The sequence below is a fragment of the Ursus americanus genome, chromosome 13, assembly GCF_024610735.1.
Source record: "Ursus americanus isolate L20-20 chromosome 13, mUrsAme1.1.p, whole genome shotgun sequence".
NCBI classification, from domain to species: Eukaryota; Metazoa; Chordata; class Mammalia; order Carnivora; family Ursidae; genus Ursus; species Ursus americanus.
Window position 1 is genome coordinate 8,478,375 of NC_142139.1, and position 14,229 is coordinate 8,492,603.

Genomic DNA, 14,229 nt, shown 5'->3' on the forward strand with positions numbered 1-14,229 from the left:
ATTGTTCTCCCCCGTAGGCTTCTCCGCCCTTCAGGAGGAGCTGTGCACTGCACAGCACAAGCAGAAGGAGGAGCAAGCTGTTTCTAAGGAGAGCGAATCCTGCGATCAGCCTCCCATTGTGTCCGAGGAAGACATTTCGGTCGGCTATTCCACTTTTCAGGACTGCATCCCCAAAGCCGAGGGGGACAGCTCCGGAACAGAGCTCTTTCCCCAAACTCGCAAGGAGCAGGTTCAACAGGATCTCTCAGGGAACATGCAAGACCGGCCTGAAGAGTCCTCCCTGGAGTGTCAGCAGGAGTACTTGTGAGTTTCACAAGAAAGCCTGTAGCATGTAATTCCAAGAAACAAGCCAGTGTGACAAGAGTGCCAGGCGTAAACCGCTGTCAGTTGTTTTCAGAGGGTGTCCAAATACCGCCCCCCCCCCCCACAACAAGGGCTAGACCTATGGAAAAAGAGCAAAAGATTTGAGATGTAATTGTGACAGCATTGTGTGGGAGATCTGCTTGAACCAACTTACAGTTCTGTGACCTTGGGCAAGTCCCAAAGCCCTTTTGCTTTCTGTTTCCACATCTCTAAATTATAGTAATTTATACCTTATTCATCTCATAGTGTCACAGGTCAAGGATGTGCCCATGAAAGCATTGTTTCAAGTATAAAATTTCACACAGACCTCATTCTTAGTGCTTCTAAGAGTCCTGCCCGTCACTTCTCTGTAACACTTTGATACGTGCCAGTTGTCCCATAGCTCGTTCAGTGTGGGAATGGTGACAGCGTAGGTGAGGCAGCCCTCAGTGTGTTTCACCAAAGCGATGGGGTGGCTAACAGTAAAACTGGAAACACAGCACAGATTATTCACACAGAATGAAGGACCATGAAAACGAGGTGGGATGGGGTCAGCGTGGGAGGAAAGAGAAGTTTTTCAGAGAGCTTCTGGCTCAAGGAGGCTTCTACAGAGCAGGCAGCTCAGAACTCAAGTTCTGGGCTTTAGAGAAGCAAAGGAGAAAGAGAGCTGTTTAAATGGCACCTGTTATTTAGAGAAAGACAACAGATTGTGCAAAAGGCAAATGTGTCCCCGGCCCCGAAATCTGAGAATAGTGTGTCAGGAGATTACATCATAGCATTTCTCTTGTCATTAAACAAGCTTTGTGCTGGGGTCACTGGAACTTGAGAAGAGGGTGAAATGGTAATAAAATCATCCCCTTTTTCCACTGAGCCACCACCTCCCAACTACCTTTTAGATTTTGGTGGAGAGTAGAAAGAAGAGAGAAAGAAAAAGAAAAAGGTGGGAAGCAAAGAGGGCATATCAGAGAGGTACTCTGGGCACTTAATATCTAGGGAGGGACAGAAATTTGCAATAAGTTAAACAGAAAAAGCAGAGAATTTTCTTAGAAAATGAGATTATAAAGATTGCCTTGAAGTAACTCCAAATGATGTCAGTAGAAAAAGTTTTAACCAGGTCTTTCCGTCAAGTAATACTGTTTTCCAGAGGCATAATAAGATTCTCTCTATATTTACAATTATGATAACGATATTAACATGGGGTTTATATATTGGTTTTTAAAATTTTTTCCCAAAAATTTTTTGACTCTTGATTCGAAAGCCTTATGATCTACAGATCTTTGTTATATAAACCTCCTCAAATCTTCAAGATCACCTTGAGTTATCAAAGAAAAGATGAAATTATAATTTATATACTTTGTAGAGATTAGGAAATGGTAATACATTTTAGGATAATTTTTATCCTTAGAATACATCTTTCCCAGTCAGTGCTAGATCAATGAGCTATAACTCTATACAATAGCTTACATGATTTTTATTCAATTTTCATTTCTTGGCCACATTTACAAAACTTATTTTGACTTCCCTGGGCCATGAAGATAAATTCCATTTTTCCTTCTAATTCCCTTACTTCAGCAGGAGAAATGTGTATGCTGTCATGGTATAACTTGGCTTTTCCATTTCAGCGTGACAACCCCAGGGACAGAAGTGTCAGAGACTCAAAAGGCTACGGCTGTATCTGACTCTCCCAGCAAGACCCCTGAGGAAATTAGGACCCCTCCTGAGGAGGAGAGGCCATACCTCCAGACCCCAACATCTAGTGAGCAGGGAGACTCTCCCATCATACAAGAACCCGAAGAGCCCCCAGAACATGGGGAGGAGAGTTCTCAGAAAACCAGCCTTGTGATAGTGGAGTCTGCTGGTGACCAGCCACAGGCCCTTGATAGACTCGATGAAGATGCAGCTTTCCATAAGGTAGGACTGTCCTCCGTTTCCTTGCCCACAGGCAGCAAAGCTACAAACCTTCCCCGTTCCCATTTCTCTGGTGGCTTATTTTTTCTCTGAAAAAAATTAACCTGGGTCATGTGAACCCCTCGGTCCCTTTTAAAACCTGGGGACCAGAGAATCTAGGAAAAAAAGATACATGTTCCCGTTCTAGCTATTTGACCCTGAGCCCTCATTTTACAATTGGAAAACCCTTTGCTAAGGAAGATGAACACTGGGGTGAAACAAGATACCTGAGGTAGCTTTTCAGAATTGATAACCATGGGCGTGCAGATGAGTGAGAGGGATTACCAGGGCCTCAGGTAAGCGCCAGACATGGCAACGTGTGGGAGCCAGACCCCGGTTAGATCTGTCTACAGTCACGTGACGAGCATGCAGACTGTGGATATCCAGTGGGGTTCACCTCCCCAAACAAATTTTTCTCCTTAAAGGAAAGATTATTTCCAAAATAGATCTCCTTATGTCTATTTTAAGAATGTCTTTAAAAAAGGACGTGGTACCTGAACTTACTGCTGATTCAGAATGTTGGAATCCCTGACAGGAGCAGGAGCTTACACCACACTGTTTCCTTTGTCATTACGTGAGTTTTGATGTTGTAGAGAGGGGTGGAGACCATCTTAAGAAATTCATTTAAACCATTTATTCTCAAAATATATTCTAAACAGTTCATATCCCTCAGCATTCACGGCGGGGGTGTTGAGCCCCCCTCAGAGCGCCCGAATCAAAATGAATCTCAGGAAGGGAAGGGGGACCCAGAATCTGTTTGCATTAAACGTAATTTAATATGGATAAAATCATATATTTTTCCTTTTAGAATTCAAAAGCATTTTATACATCAAAGTGTTTTTAAAGCATTAATATCTGTCTCAGCAGTAAAGAATGAGTTATATGAAAGAACTGAAACTTTTTGGAGAAACGAATGATACAACTTATCTGTGGGCATAAGACCTACTTTTATTTTTGTTCACTACGAGGATGACATTTGCTAGCAGGATTTGTCTAAAATCATAACTAAAATTAGGAGAGGTTCAGGCAAATGAGAACTGTGTCCCAATTTTGGCAGTTATCTTAAATAATGAATTCATCCCATGAATGGAATTTTATTTTAAGTTTACCTTTGCACAGAATTACTCATCTCCCAAGTTCTTGGCTTAAATGAATTCAAATAAAAATGTTTCAAAGACGCTATCTGGCCCTAGAAGTTAACTAAATTTAGCCTCAGAATCCACTGGCTAAATGAAGTTTAGATTTCAAACAGTTATCTGGATAATTCATTTATTTTTTTCAACGCACATAAGCAAATTTTGATAAGTCCTTCTGTATTCTACTTTATACAGGTCTGTTCCATTTATTTTTGATGAATATCCAATTACCTCTGCGATGCTTCCTATTGTGACCCTTAACTTCTCATGACCCTATCTTGAGGATCCAATTTCAGTCACTTTTCTCGCTGATATTTCTAGGCAGCAGATTCCTGAATGTATTTGAAGTATAATTTGGTTTAGATTTTACATGTTTTCCTTTGGCAGAAAAGCATATAGAAATACATCAGATATCTAAAAATATGTTGAAAAAATTTCATTGAGTTTTCTTTTTTAAAAAAAAACAGCATCCTATTAGGAAAGAGTAATTTGATAGAATGCTCCTGAGATGTATGTTCTAATCTAAAATTACGTTTTTAGCTCCATCTCTGACTCTGGGCCAGACCCATAATATCAGACTGGCCAGTGCATCTTAACTACTCTGCAAAATGAGTCTAATATTATTCATAGGCTGCTTCTTTGTTGCCAGGGAGACGCTCTACTGGCTAGATAACAGCTCTTAGGAAATTGTGACTTTTTGCAGAAAGTTCTGCTACAAGCATTAAGTTTTTTCTATACCTGCAGGTTAATCATTCCAAGCCTTAAGCCTGAGTGTCAATGGCTTATAAATGCTTTTTGTGCTGCTTAAGTTCTGTGTTTTCAGCTGGTTATTTATCAGGAGTTTAAGTCCAAGAAGTGATGTGGGCAAGCTGCATATTTCTTCTGACAGATTTTGACAGATGGGCACTCAGACAGCTTTCAGAATTCCAGAATTTTTTTTTTCATTCATTGAACAAAAACACTATATTCTAACCGAAGTGCGGGACAGACATCCACCTGTTTGCCCTGCTGGCTTTTCTACCAAAGCCTCCATGAATGAGACTTTCAGAGAAACAGTGTGAACTAAACCAGAAACCAGTAGTGAAGACATTCCTTAGCCTATTAAACAAAACAATGCTTCCATGCTTCCACCAGGAGCTAACAGAGGAATTAGGTGAGCTGGAGGCCAGCTCAGATGAGGAGGCGATGGTAACTACCAGGGTTGTCCGCCGACGAGTGATTATTCAGGTACCAGCTGTTACATTACTGCACGTCCGGGACACTTCTGTCCCCATAACCCCTAGAGAGTGACAGGCCTGGAGCAATGAGGGCTTGGCATGCTCTTTTAGGTAGTGCATGGCCATTCAAAAGCAGATCCCTAACTCTCCTAAGTTTGGTTTGTTAAGACAATGCAGCGGTGATCGCGTTGGCAGCCCACCTCCAAGGGAGTGAACAGCAAGAGCGAGAGCGCTTCTTCAGTTCCGCCCACCTCACCTCGCTTGTCTGTTTTTGTTTGTGTGTTTGTTTTACACCTAACTTTGGTCCAGTTCTCCTAAGCATGTTATTACCCACCTTTTTTTCCCGTTTCTTTCTTTTAAACATACTACTCGACAAGACTTGGCATCTCAGCAGTGCTTCTCAGTAGCTCCCTTCGTTTTCTAACATGGCTCACATTATAAGCCCTTGGGAGGAGTTTCTTGGAATTGGGGCCAAACACTGAAGTGACCCTTTTCTCTCAACCGTTTAGGGAGATGCTATGCCTGACATACCCCCAGAAACAGTCACGGAAGAAGAATACATTGATGAGCATGGACACACTGTGGTCAAGAAGGTATTGTCCTAATGTGGTTGATTTCAACCTTCCTGTTTAAAACTTATCAGTCCCCTGGTACTGTCCCTGAAAAACAAGATACATGAACAAAATATCTTTCAGGTCACTAGGAAAATCATCAGGCGGTACGTATCCTCTGATGGCACAGAGAAAGAGGAGGTTACGATGCAAGGAACAGCCCAGGGACCCATCAGCATTGAGGAAGGAGATGGCTATTCCAAAGTCATGAAGCGCATTGTATTAAAGAGTGACACCGAACAGTCAGAGGTAAGATCACCTGGTTCTCCAACCTGATTTTATGGAGAAGTGTGAAATGGAGTCGGAAGAGGTGGGTGCAATAGTTTACCCACATTGGCCCCACTGCTCCCCCTTATATGGCACTTTCACATGCACGTTCATTTTTTTCTTCATGATTTTGTGGCATTTTAAAAGAACCATCGAGGAAATTTGTAGCCATTATACTCATGATCTCTGTTTGGTCCTCCTTATTTCTATTTTCTGTTTAATTCATGGTTGCGTACATACAACAGAAATCCAAAAGTCAAATTTTAAGAGACCAGAATTCCATTGGCTGGCAAACAGTATGTCATGGAGAGACCCCGTACAATTGTGTCGTGGTACTTGTTCCCCAGGCAGGGTGGCAGCCTGTGTAGGGCCCTGTTGATAAATATTTGTGATTTAAACTTGTGCATTTCAGAGTCATTAAAGCCAGGGTCCAGAAGCTCCCTGATCTATAGTTTTATTTCTTTCCATTCTACTGTCTTTGAGGAATGTTTACTCTCTTTGACATATAATTTGTGATATCCTCACTGTCTTGCATTCATTCACATCCTCAAAATTTTATTATTATGCACAAAGTTTCTCCAGAAATCTACTTTTTTGGTCTCTCCTATCTTTGAGAGTTTCTCCTTTGTGGATTAATTTCATCTTCATCATGCCAAAACCATTTAAACGTGGGAGAGAGGGTTCATCAACAGGCTGTTACGTCTGCATTGCACTGAGCAATCGGTTTTTTATACGCAGTACTTCCTGACGGATTTTCGTTCAGGTGACTCGTGAGTGGTTGGTTTGGTGCTGTGTACATAGAGTCATGACAGAGGCATTACCAATTGAATATTGGCTTTTTCTATCTTTTTGTAACTGCTTCTCTTTTCCAAAATACTGTTTTCTGGAAGACCAGTATATACCATTGAAGGGTTTTGGTTTTTTGTTTGTTTGTTTTTACATAGAAAAATCCATCACTGTGACATTGTGGCAGTCAGAAACCATGTATCGTGTGTCCTTCATTCATTAGGTAACTTTGTCTGAGCCCAGCATTTTGTCCAGTGCCTCACAATTTCAGGCTGAACCAGTGGAAGGCCGTAGAGTCAGCAAAGTTGTTAAAACAACTATGGTACATGGAGAGAGGATGGAGAAACATCTGGGTGATTCTAGTTTAGCCACTGATCTTCCTTCAGCCAAAGATGACTTTGAAGAGGTATCGAAGCATTATCACTTTTTTGTTGTTGTGTATGTGTGTTTTATGTTTGCTTTGAGTTTAAAAAGAAAATGGTTTATCCTTATGTCATTCCATATATGTATTCATGGAAGGGTGCAGAATAATTCAAGAGAGTAGAATTCCTGTGTGAGTAACTTGTACAGTGAGGTAATGTTTCCACAACTCGTGGTATTCATCGGTGTCGCCTTAAATGATTTTAAAAATCTAGATGACCAGGATTTGCTTCAGCTGAATCAGAATCAGAATTTCTGGAATTACATCTTGCCTGGAGGTCCCAGAGGTGACTTCCCAATTAATAAGAGAAAGACATAAATAAGTTGCAAATTGTCTTTACTAGCTAATATTCTCAAATATTTCCAAAGATTGGCATTAAAGTCAGTTTTATTTTAAACCTAGAAATAAAATAAACCTTTATAATTATTTAAGTTCTGATTTTCAGTAAGTAGCAAGCTAATTTGGCAGTAAGACTTAATAGGAAATGACATGGAGCTATTAGGACATGGAAGGGTTTTTAGTCCTACCTAGAGTGAATTATATATATGCATATATATTGCTCTTGATCTATTTTTGAGTTTGATTACGGGATGCTGCCCAACCTCTTCTGATATATTAGAACGTACAGTGTATATATCATATCACCTTTCTAAAATCCAAAAAGAAAAACTTCTGGGTCCTGAAACACTTCTGACCCCAAGGGTTTTGACTAAGGGATTGTGGGCATATGCAAACATCTACAGAACATTTTTTGCTATTGAGACATTTTGAAGCTAAATGTTACATGTGTGTCCTCTTCTATACCCACAATATGCATTGAGATTATATATGAATGCACTGGGATGTGAAAAGCATACCTTATTTAAATACTTTGAAGGAAAGTACCTTGACCTTGGATAATCAGAAGATGAATTGTGTGAGTTGCACACATTGGGCCTTATTCATTTCTTGCTTATTTTGCCTCTGATCATTATAGTTATCGGTAGAATCTCCGCTGGGGAAAGGAGGGGGGTGAGATGAGGAGAAAATGAAAAGTCAATCAGTACAGATGTTATTTACCAGCATTTATAAAGCATTGTAGTATGTGTCCGTCACAAATGGGGAGAATTTAAATAAAACTCAATTCTTATATTTGATCCCAAGATTGTTACTATTTATCCGTGCAAGTATAGCTTTTTATACTTACTATCGATTAAGCACAGGAATAGATTATTTTTAAGTCTATGGTTTACGATGGGTTTTGTCCTGTTTTCTCTTTTCTTCAGGCTTTGAGTTATACAGGTAGCCACATGAAAGTGCACTTCCCCAGTTTAGTAGAGAATGAAATCCTGAAAGAGGATGGATCAATAATTAAAAGGTTTGGGTTAGCATGGGGTTATGCTTTGCCAACTAACACCTTAATTTTTTTTCCAATTTTAAGAAAAGAAAAACAGCCCCTACGTATTTACCTTAACATCCCTTGGTAACTTCCAATTCTCTCGTATTGTATGTTTTTGTCGAGTGGTAGATCTGTCGTGTGTCATACCCTTAGTGTCCTCTTGATGCTTTGAAAGTAACACCAAGGCTTGAGGAGAATGAGACTTCTGTTTACATGGTCACTCCTTGGGTTTCAACAAGTCCTCCATTTTGCTGGGGCCAGCGGGCTGGGATCTTCCATTGTGTTGTCAGATTTGGAGCGCAAATGAAGAGGAATCTAAGCAGCTGCTCACAAATTAATCTCGTGACCTGCTGCCTTCAGCTCAATCTTAGCAAATCATAACTGGGCGTGGTATATGCTTTTGGGTTTGTTTGGGTTTTTTTGCCTCCTTTCAAAAGCTTTAAGCTGTTTCACGATCCCGCATGTGAGTGGCAAATCACCTGAGCGTGAGTTTGATGCCCACAAACCTGAATGTCCCTAGAAGTGCTGAAACCAGGGAGGCTACTGAGTTGAGAAAGTGCCGTAAAAGCAGTAAGCAGCTCACGTTTGTGCCTGTGAAAGGGGAGCAGCTGGAAGCTCTCTGGTTAGCCCGTCCCATCACCTATTCCCCGTGGGAGCTTGAGCCCCCTCGCCTCGTCTCCTGGCCCTTCTCTCTGGTTCTGTAGCAGCACCGTGCCAGTAAAGTGCTCTCAGCTTCTCCGTGAAAACACAGTGGAAATTCAAGTTACTATTGTGCTTTTCACCTCATTGTAAAGAGGAAAAAGATTGTCATTGGTAGTACTCTGCAAAGCTATTTTTAGCCTGTAGAACATAATAATTAGGAACAGTGAATTAAGGGTTCTGTCATGATCCCGCCCTCCAATCACATGTGAACAACAGCAGCGGCTAAGAACTTAGGAGTGTAATTGCTCAGAGAACTTTCAAAATGCTGCATAAATTAAGGATAAAGTGCCTTCTATACTCTGAACTTTTAAGTCTTGTATTCAGTTACTCAGATAAAACCACATAAACCATGTACACACTCTAGCATCGTGAGGTCTTTAAGTTGGACATTTAGAGACCGGTTAATCCAAAGTTCTCAGTCACAGCTGGTGAATTTAAAGCCAGGACATAGACAACTCAACTAAATTCTATAGCTATTTAGTTACGGAACTGTATTTGTCATATACAACACTTTTATCTTGTGTGTTGCTGAAGGCGTTTTACCATATCCACTGCCCTCCGATATACATACGAGTAGATTCATCCCACTGCTTGTGGATATGCATACTCATAAACACATTCATCCACATAGATCTGCACAAAATATCAGGGATTGTCCTGTGATAGAAGCTTATCCTACCGCCCTCCCCCAACCCACATATACACACCAATGCCATGAAGGCTTCTCTCAGCTCTTGGCACAAATAATCAGGTATTTGCCTTTTGAGAGAAGAAAAATATGGGTGCTGAACAGTTAGAAAAACATGATCTGATTTCAATCATTAGAACCAAATTTGACCTTTTTATCAAGAGGGACAAATTTGGTGCATTTGGGTGGCTCAGTTGGTTAAACGTCTGCCTCAGGTCATGATCTCAGGGTCCTGGGATTGAGCCCTGCGTTGGATTCCACACTCAATGGGTAGTCTCCTTGAGGATTCTTTCTCCCTTTGCCTTTCCCCCAGCTCTCTCTTTCTTTAAAATAAATAAATTTTTTAATTATAAAAATCTAAATATTTTTTAGATAATTTTTAAAAAATACTAAAAATATCTAAAATAAATTTTTTTTCAAGATTTTTATTTATTTATTTATTCGACAGAGATAGAGACAGCCAGCGAGAGAGGGAGCACAAGCAGGGGGAGTGGGAGAGGAAGAAGCAGGCTCATAGCGGAGGAGCCTGATGTGAGGCTTGATCCCATAACGCCGGGATCACGCCCTGAGCCGAAGGCAGACGCTTTAACCGCTGTGCCCCTAAAATAAATATTTTTTTTAAAAAGGAACAAATTTAAGTTCGCTTTCAGATACAAAATAATTTCACGTGGTGTTGAAGGAAGGGAGAGAAGAAGAGAACGTGAAAGAAGAAGGAAGAAGGACGCAAGGATGCCCAAAAGAAAGCTGAAAGTATTTTGGCTAATAGAAGTCTTCTAAAAAAAAAAAAAAAAAATCAGGGTGATCTTCAATGCATGGCAGTGTTAGAAGGTAGAGTAATGATAAGGGCAGAACCTCCAGCTTCTTAACACTAGGAATCCATAAGAAAAATGCTGGGTAAAGTGCTAAAAACTGCTCATTTCTACCGTGGTTTTCAGTGAAGATGCGTGGCATCGTGGTTACGGATTCAGGCTCTGGAATCTTTGAGTCTTGGCCCCACTTCATACTAACTGTGTTATTTTGTATTTGGAGCATTGCTTAAAATCTCTGAGATTCACTTTCCTTATTCATTGTAATAATAGGGCCTGGCACATAAAATGTTCACCACATATTTACGGAATGAATACTTCTATTTAGAAGTAGTGAGAAGAAGAGAGGGTGTACAACTTACAGCATAATCGTTTTCAAGTAGGGATACAGGAAAATGGTAATACAAAATATCACCGTACATCAGAGCCCCTTTTGTCGAGTAATCACTAGTCAGGAGGGAGCCAAGAAAGCAGCAGACTGTTCAATGGCATAGAAGACCAAAAATGGGCAAAGTCTACGGAGATCAGAGCAGATGGAGGAAGAATTTGTCTCTCCGTGTTTTTTCTCTTTTCTCTTCCCCACCATCTCCAGATGAAGTTTTGGCGCCTGGGGAAACTCATCTCTCATTAGTAGTCACCTTCCTCTAGGTTGATAGAATAAGATTTCGGTTTTTAAAGATCTATGTCTCATGGAAAAGTTTTCCAAGAACAGGATGCAACTCTAAGGATTAAGTTGGCAGCTAAGGTGTTTAAAAAAATAAAAAACTATTTTTCTCAGCCTGTCAAAAAGTACATATGGAATCCCTGTTTCAGGACGAGCCGAGCTCTTTCTTTTTTTAAAGATTTATTTATTTATATTGTTTATATTAGGAAGAGAGAGAGAGCACGAGCAGAAGGGGCAGAAGGAGGGAGAGAGATTCTCATATCCCGGCTGAGCGTGGAGCCTGATGCCGGGCTCGATCCCACAACTCCAAGATCACGACCTGAGCCTAAATGAAGAGTTGGATGCTTAACCGACTGCGCCACCCAGGAGCCCCGAGCCAAGCTCTTTCAAATCAGTGCACCTTAAACAAAATATGAATGATTATATGGTTACTTTTGGAGAGACTCTTATTAAAGCATGGTTTTATTTATTTCAAATAGTTCTTAAAGTTTTAAAAAATATTCTTTGTTCTGAAACACTTTAAAACATTTCCTGACTCATGTCAGATAGGAGAGGCCACGTTTAAAAGAAAGATGTGGAAAGATGGCTCAGTGTAGAAGTATCTAGAGGTAGGACAGTAAAGTACTTTCATGTCATGGTTACCCCCATTGAAAAGATGGTGTGGCTGCGTTTTAGTGAAGAAAGCATAATTCTCTCTTGTCTGCTCTCCTCCAGGACAACAATGAGTAAAGCCAGTACACAGAAGAGGGCTGTGGTGAAGGACCAGCATGGAAAACACATTTACTTGGAGCACCTGGAGGACGTACCGGAAGCACTAGACCAAGATGACCTCCAGCGCGACCTCCAGCAACTCCTTCGGCATTTCTGCAAGGAGGACTCGAAACAAGAGGCCAAATGAGGGGCTGCCCAGTCCTCACACCAGAAACCACACATTCACTCAATATGCAACTTCCCGTTTCATTAGCAGAGTGACCTACCCGGCCTAATGGGATTCCCTGACACTTCCACTTTTAGCAAATACACACTGCATTCTGTTTCAGTTTTTCCCCATCCTCTTTAACTGTAAGCTAATTTGTGACCAAAGATAGCATCCTTCAGCCTGGATGCTGTATCCACTACTTTGTCGTGTCTGTGCTAAACTGGGAACTGGCCACCTCCATCGTTCTTTGCTCCTGCACAAGCTCCACGAAAATCCATCGATCAGAAGAACTTCACCTACAGACCTCTTCAAGTGACGGTATCTGGGAGTCCTTCCGAGGGATGTCCTTGGACCATGTATATAGCTAAAATGCTCGGATGAACAACATATTAAAATTAAACCACTGCCTATCATAACTACACTGGGCATCATGGAATAAAAGGCCTCTAGAAATTGCTGAACAATGGTTAATTAAGATATTGCTAACACAATCGAATGATAATACAGTTCTGCAAAAGAAGCACTTCAGACCTACCATGTCCTTAGAACTTCCAGAGTAGCCATTGCTCCTACTTAAAGATGGGTTAATAACCTCAAGGAACTATCCTAACTAAGCACTTACTGCTGGTGCTGGCCAGCCTTGATTTAGGATTCTCCAACGCCACACGAGGGAGGGGAGAAGGGGAGCAGAAGGCCAACGGAATGAGACAATGAGGTATTCAGCTGCTAGCAGCCACATCGTGTGGCCTTCTAGCATCTTCAGGTCTTTTAGATTTTGGACACATTGGCAGGGTATTTTAAAAGCTATAACTACTGTAGTTTTCCAGTTTTCATTGCTGCTTTAGCAAACCACGCTGTCTTATTGGTGGTACTTTCTTCTGGCCACTGCACTGTAGATAATCCATTGGAAACAAGATTTACCCACTACACAAAAGGTTAAACTCCTTCACCATGTTGGAGTGGTTCCCCCCCCCCCCGGGTTTATATCTTCTCTAATACCTGCATGTAGCATTTAAAAATCAAAACAAGTCAAAACTCCTCTTCTAATCACACTGATGGTTTTCATTCTCTTGACCCTGAGCAAGCACTTTTCACTTTTCCGCTAGGTCTGTTTTTTAGCTTGCAGACAAGGTTGAGAAATCCTTACAAATTTGGTTTTGGTTAAAATTTTTGATTTATTTATTTGAAATCCAAACTCCCTTGGAAACTCAAGTGCATTTGTGCACTTTTTTGTTTGTTTCAGAGAAGGAACTTTAATCGTCTGAGTGATTTCCATGTCCTATTCCTTATTCCTCTAGTGGTTGAAGCTGTGTAGCATTTTAACATATATATATATTCACAAATATATTCATATAAACAGTATACATTTCGAATCAGTTATTTGTTAAAGAAAAGTATATTCAATGAAGATGAAATTAAATAAAAAAAAGAGTCTATCCTCCAGGGATTGAACATTTTCCAATTCTATCTGGTCTTTTCCTGTTGTGCAAAAATGACTCATTGCTCCAAATGTCAAAAACAAATGTGACAAACAATGGCACTTCATCATTTCAAGTAATGTTGCCAAGGGAGAAAATTTCCTGGGAGGGAGGTTTCCCACAAGCCAAATCTCTTAAAGCCTCAAATGCTAGCACTTTCTGGCAGTTGGATAGGAAATAAAGCTTTCTTTGGCAGCCAAAATGAGAGAGGTTCATGGTGAAACTTTTTGAGACGTACCATGGCCTTCTTGTCAAACCCTTCACTGGAGCTCAAGAAAAGCATTTCTGTTGTGTTATTTGCAGTGCAGATGATGTCTGTGTAACAACATAATGGTTATTCACCTTTTTTTGATTTTTGATTTTTGCTGTGTAATCAAAAAACTTGAATACTGTGAGAAGAAGTGAATTTTCAGTTGATGAATCAGCATCTTGTTCCCATGGTGATAACACTAATTGAATATATCTATGAGGGCATGTATTAGTTAATGGAAAAAAAATACAACACTAACAATACATAGCTGCAATGTGTACAATGGCTGATTTAATTAAATAAAATGTACAAGTGTTAAATGTGGCAACGGTGATTTATTCTTCTTTGACACTTAATCTGTGATTTCAGGAGATAAGATATTTAAAGAGGTGACACAGATTTGAAGCCAAAAAGGACACAAATCGGTCTTTTCCTTGTAGTTTTTATTTGGTGACAAATACGCTTTATGCCCCAACACTGTATTAAGCGCTGAGATGAACAGAGTTTGTCCTTGCCCTCAAAAAAACCCTTCTGTTTTTGTTATGCAGAAGATGAAAAACAAAGATTTATGTTAGTTTTGGGATTGTTAGTAAATAAAAAATAGGAATTTGGGGGCT

The 14,229-nt window shown here is 40.4% G+C and overlaps 1 protein-coding gene across 1 annotated transcript in view; it reads left to right on the forward strand.

The window, feature by feature from the left end:
- ANK2 (ankyrin 2) overlaps window positions 1-13,936 on the forward strand; it is a 219,823-nt gene extending 205,887 nt beyond the window's left edge. The window contains exons 42-49 of the mRNA XM_087866401.1: window positions 18-303; window positions 1,965-2,253; window positions 4,560-4,652; window positions 5,152-5,235; window positions 5,338-5,502; window positions 6,530-6,712; window positions 7,993-8,084; window positions 11,680-13,936. Of these exons, the coding sequence (XP_087722527.1) occupies window positions 18-303; window positions 1,965-2,253; window positions 4,560-4,652; window positions 5,152-5,235; window positions 5,338-5,502; window positions 6,530-6,712; window positions 7,993-8,084; window positions 11,680-11,863 (1,376 nt within the window). The 3' untranslated portion in view covers window positions 11,864-13,936. The remainder of the gene's footprint in view (window positions 1-17; window positions 304-1,964; window positions 2,254-4,559; window positions 4,653-5,151; window positions 5,236-5,337; window positions 5,503-6,529; window positions 6,713-7,992; window positions 8,085-11,679) is intronic.
- Window positions 13,937-14,229: the final 293 nt, after the last annotated feature.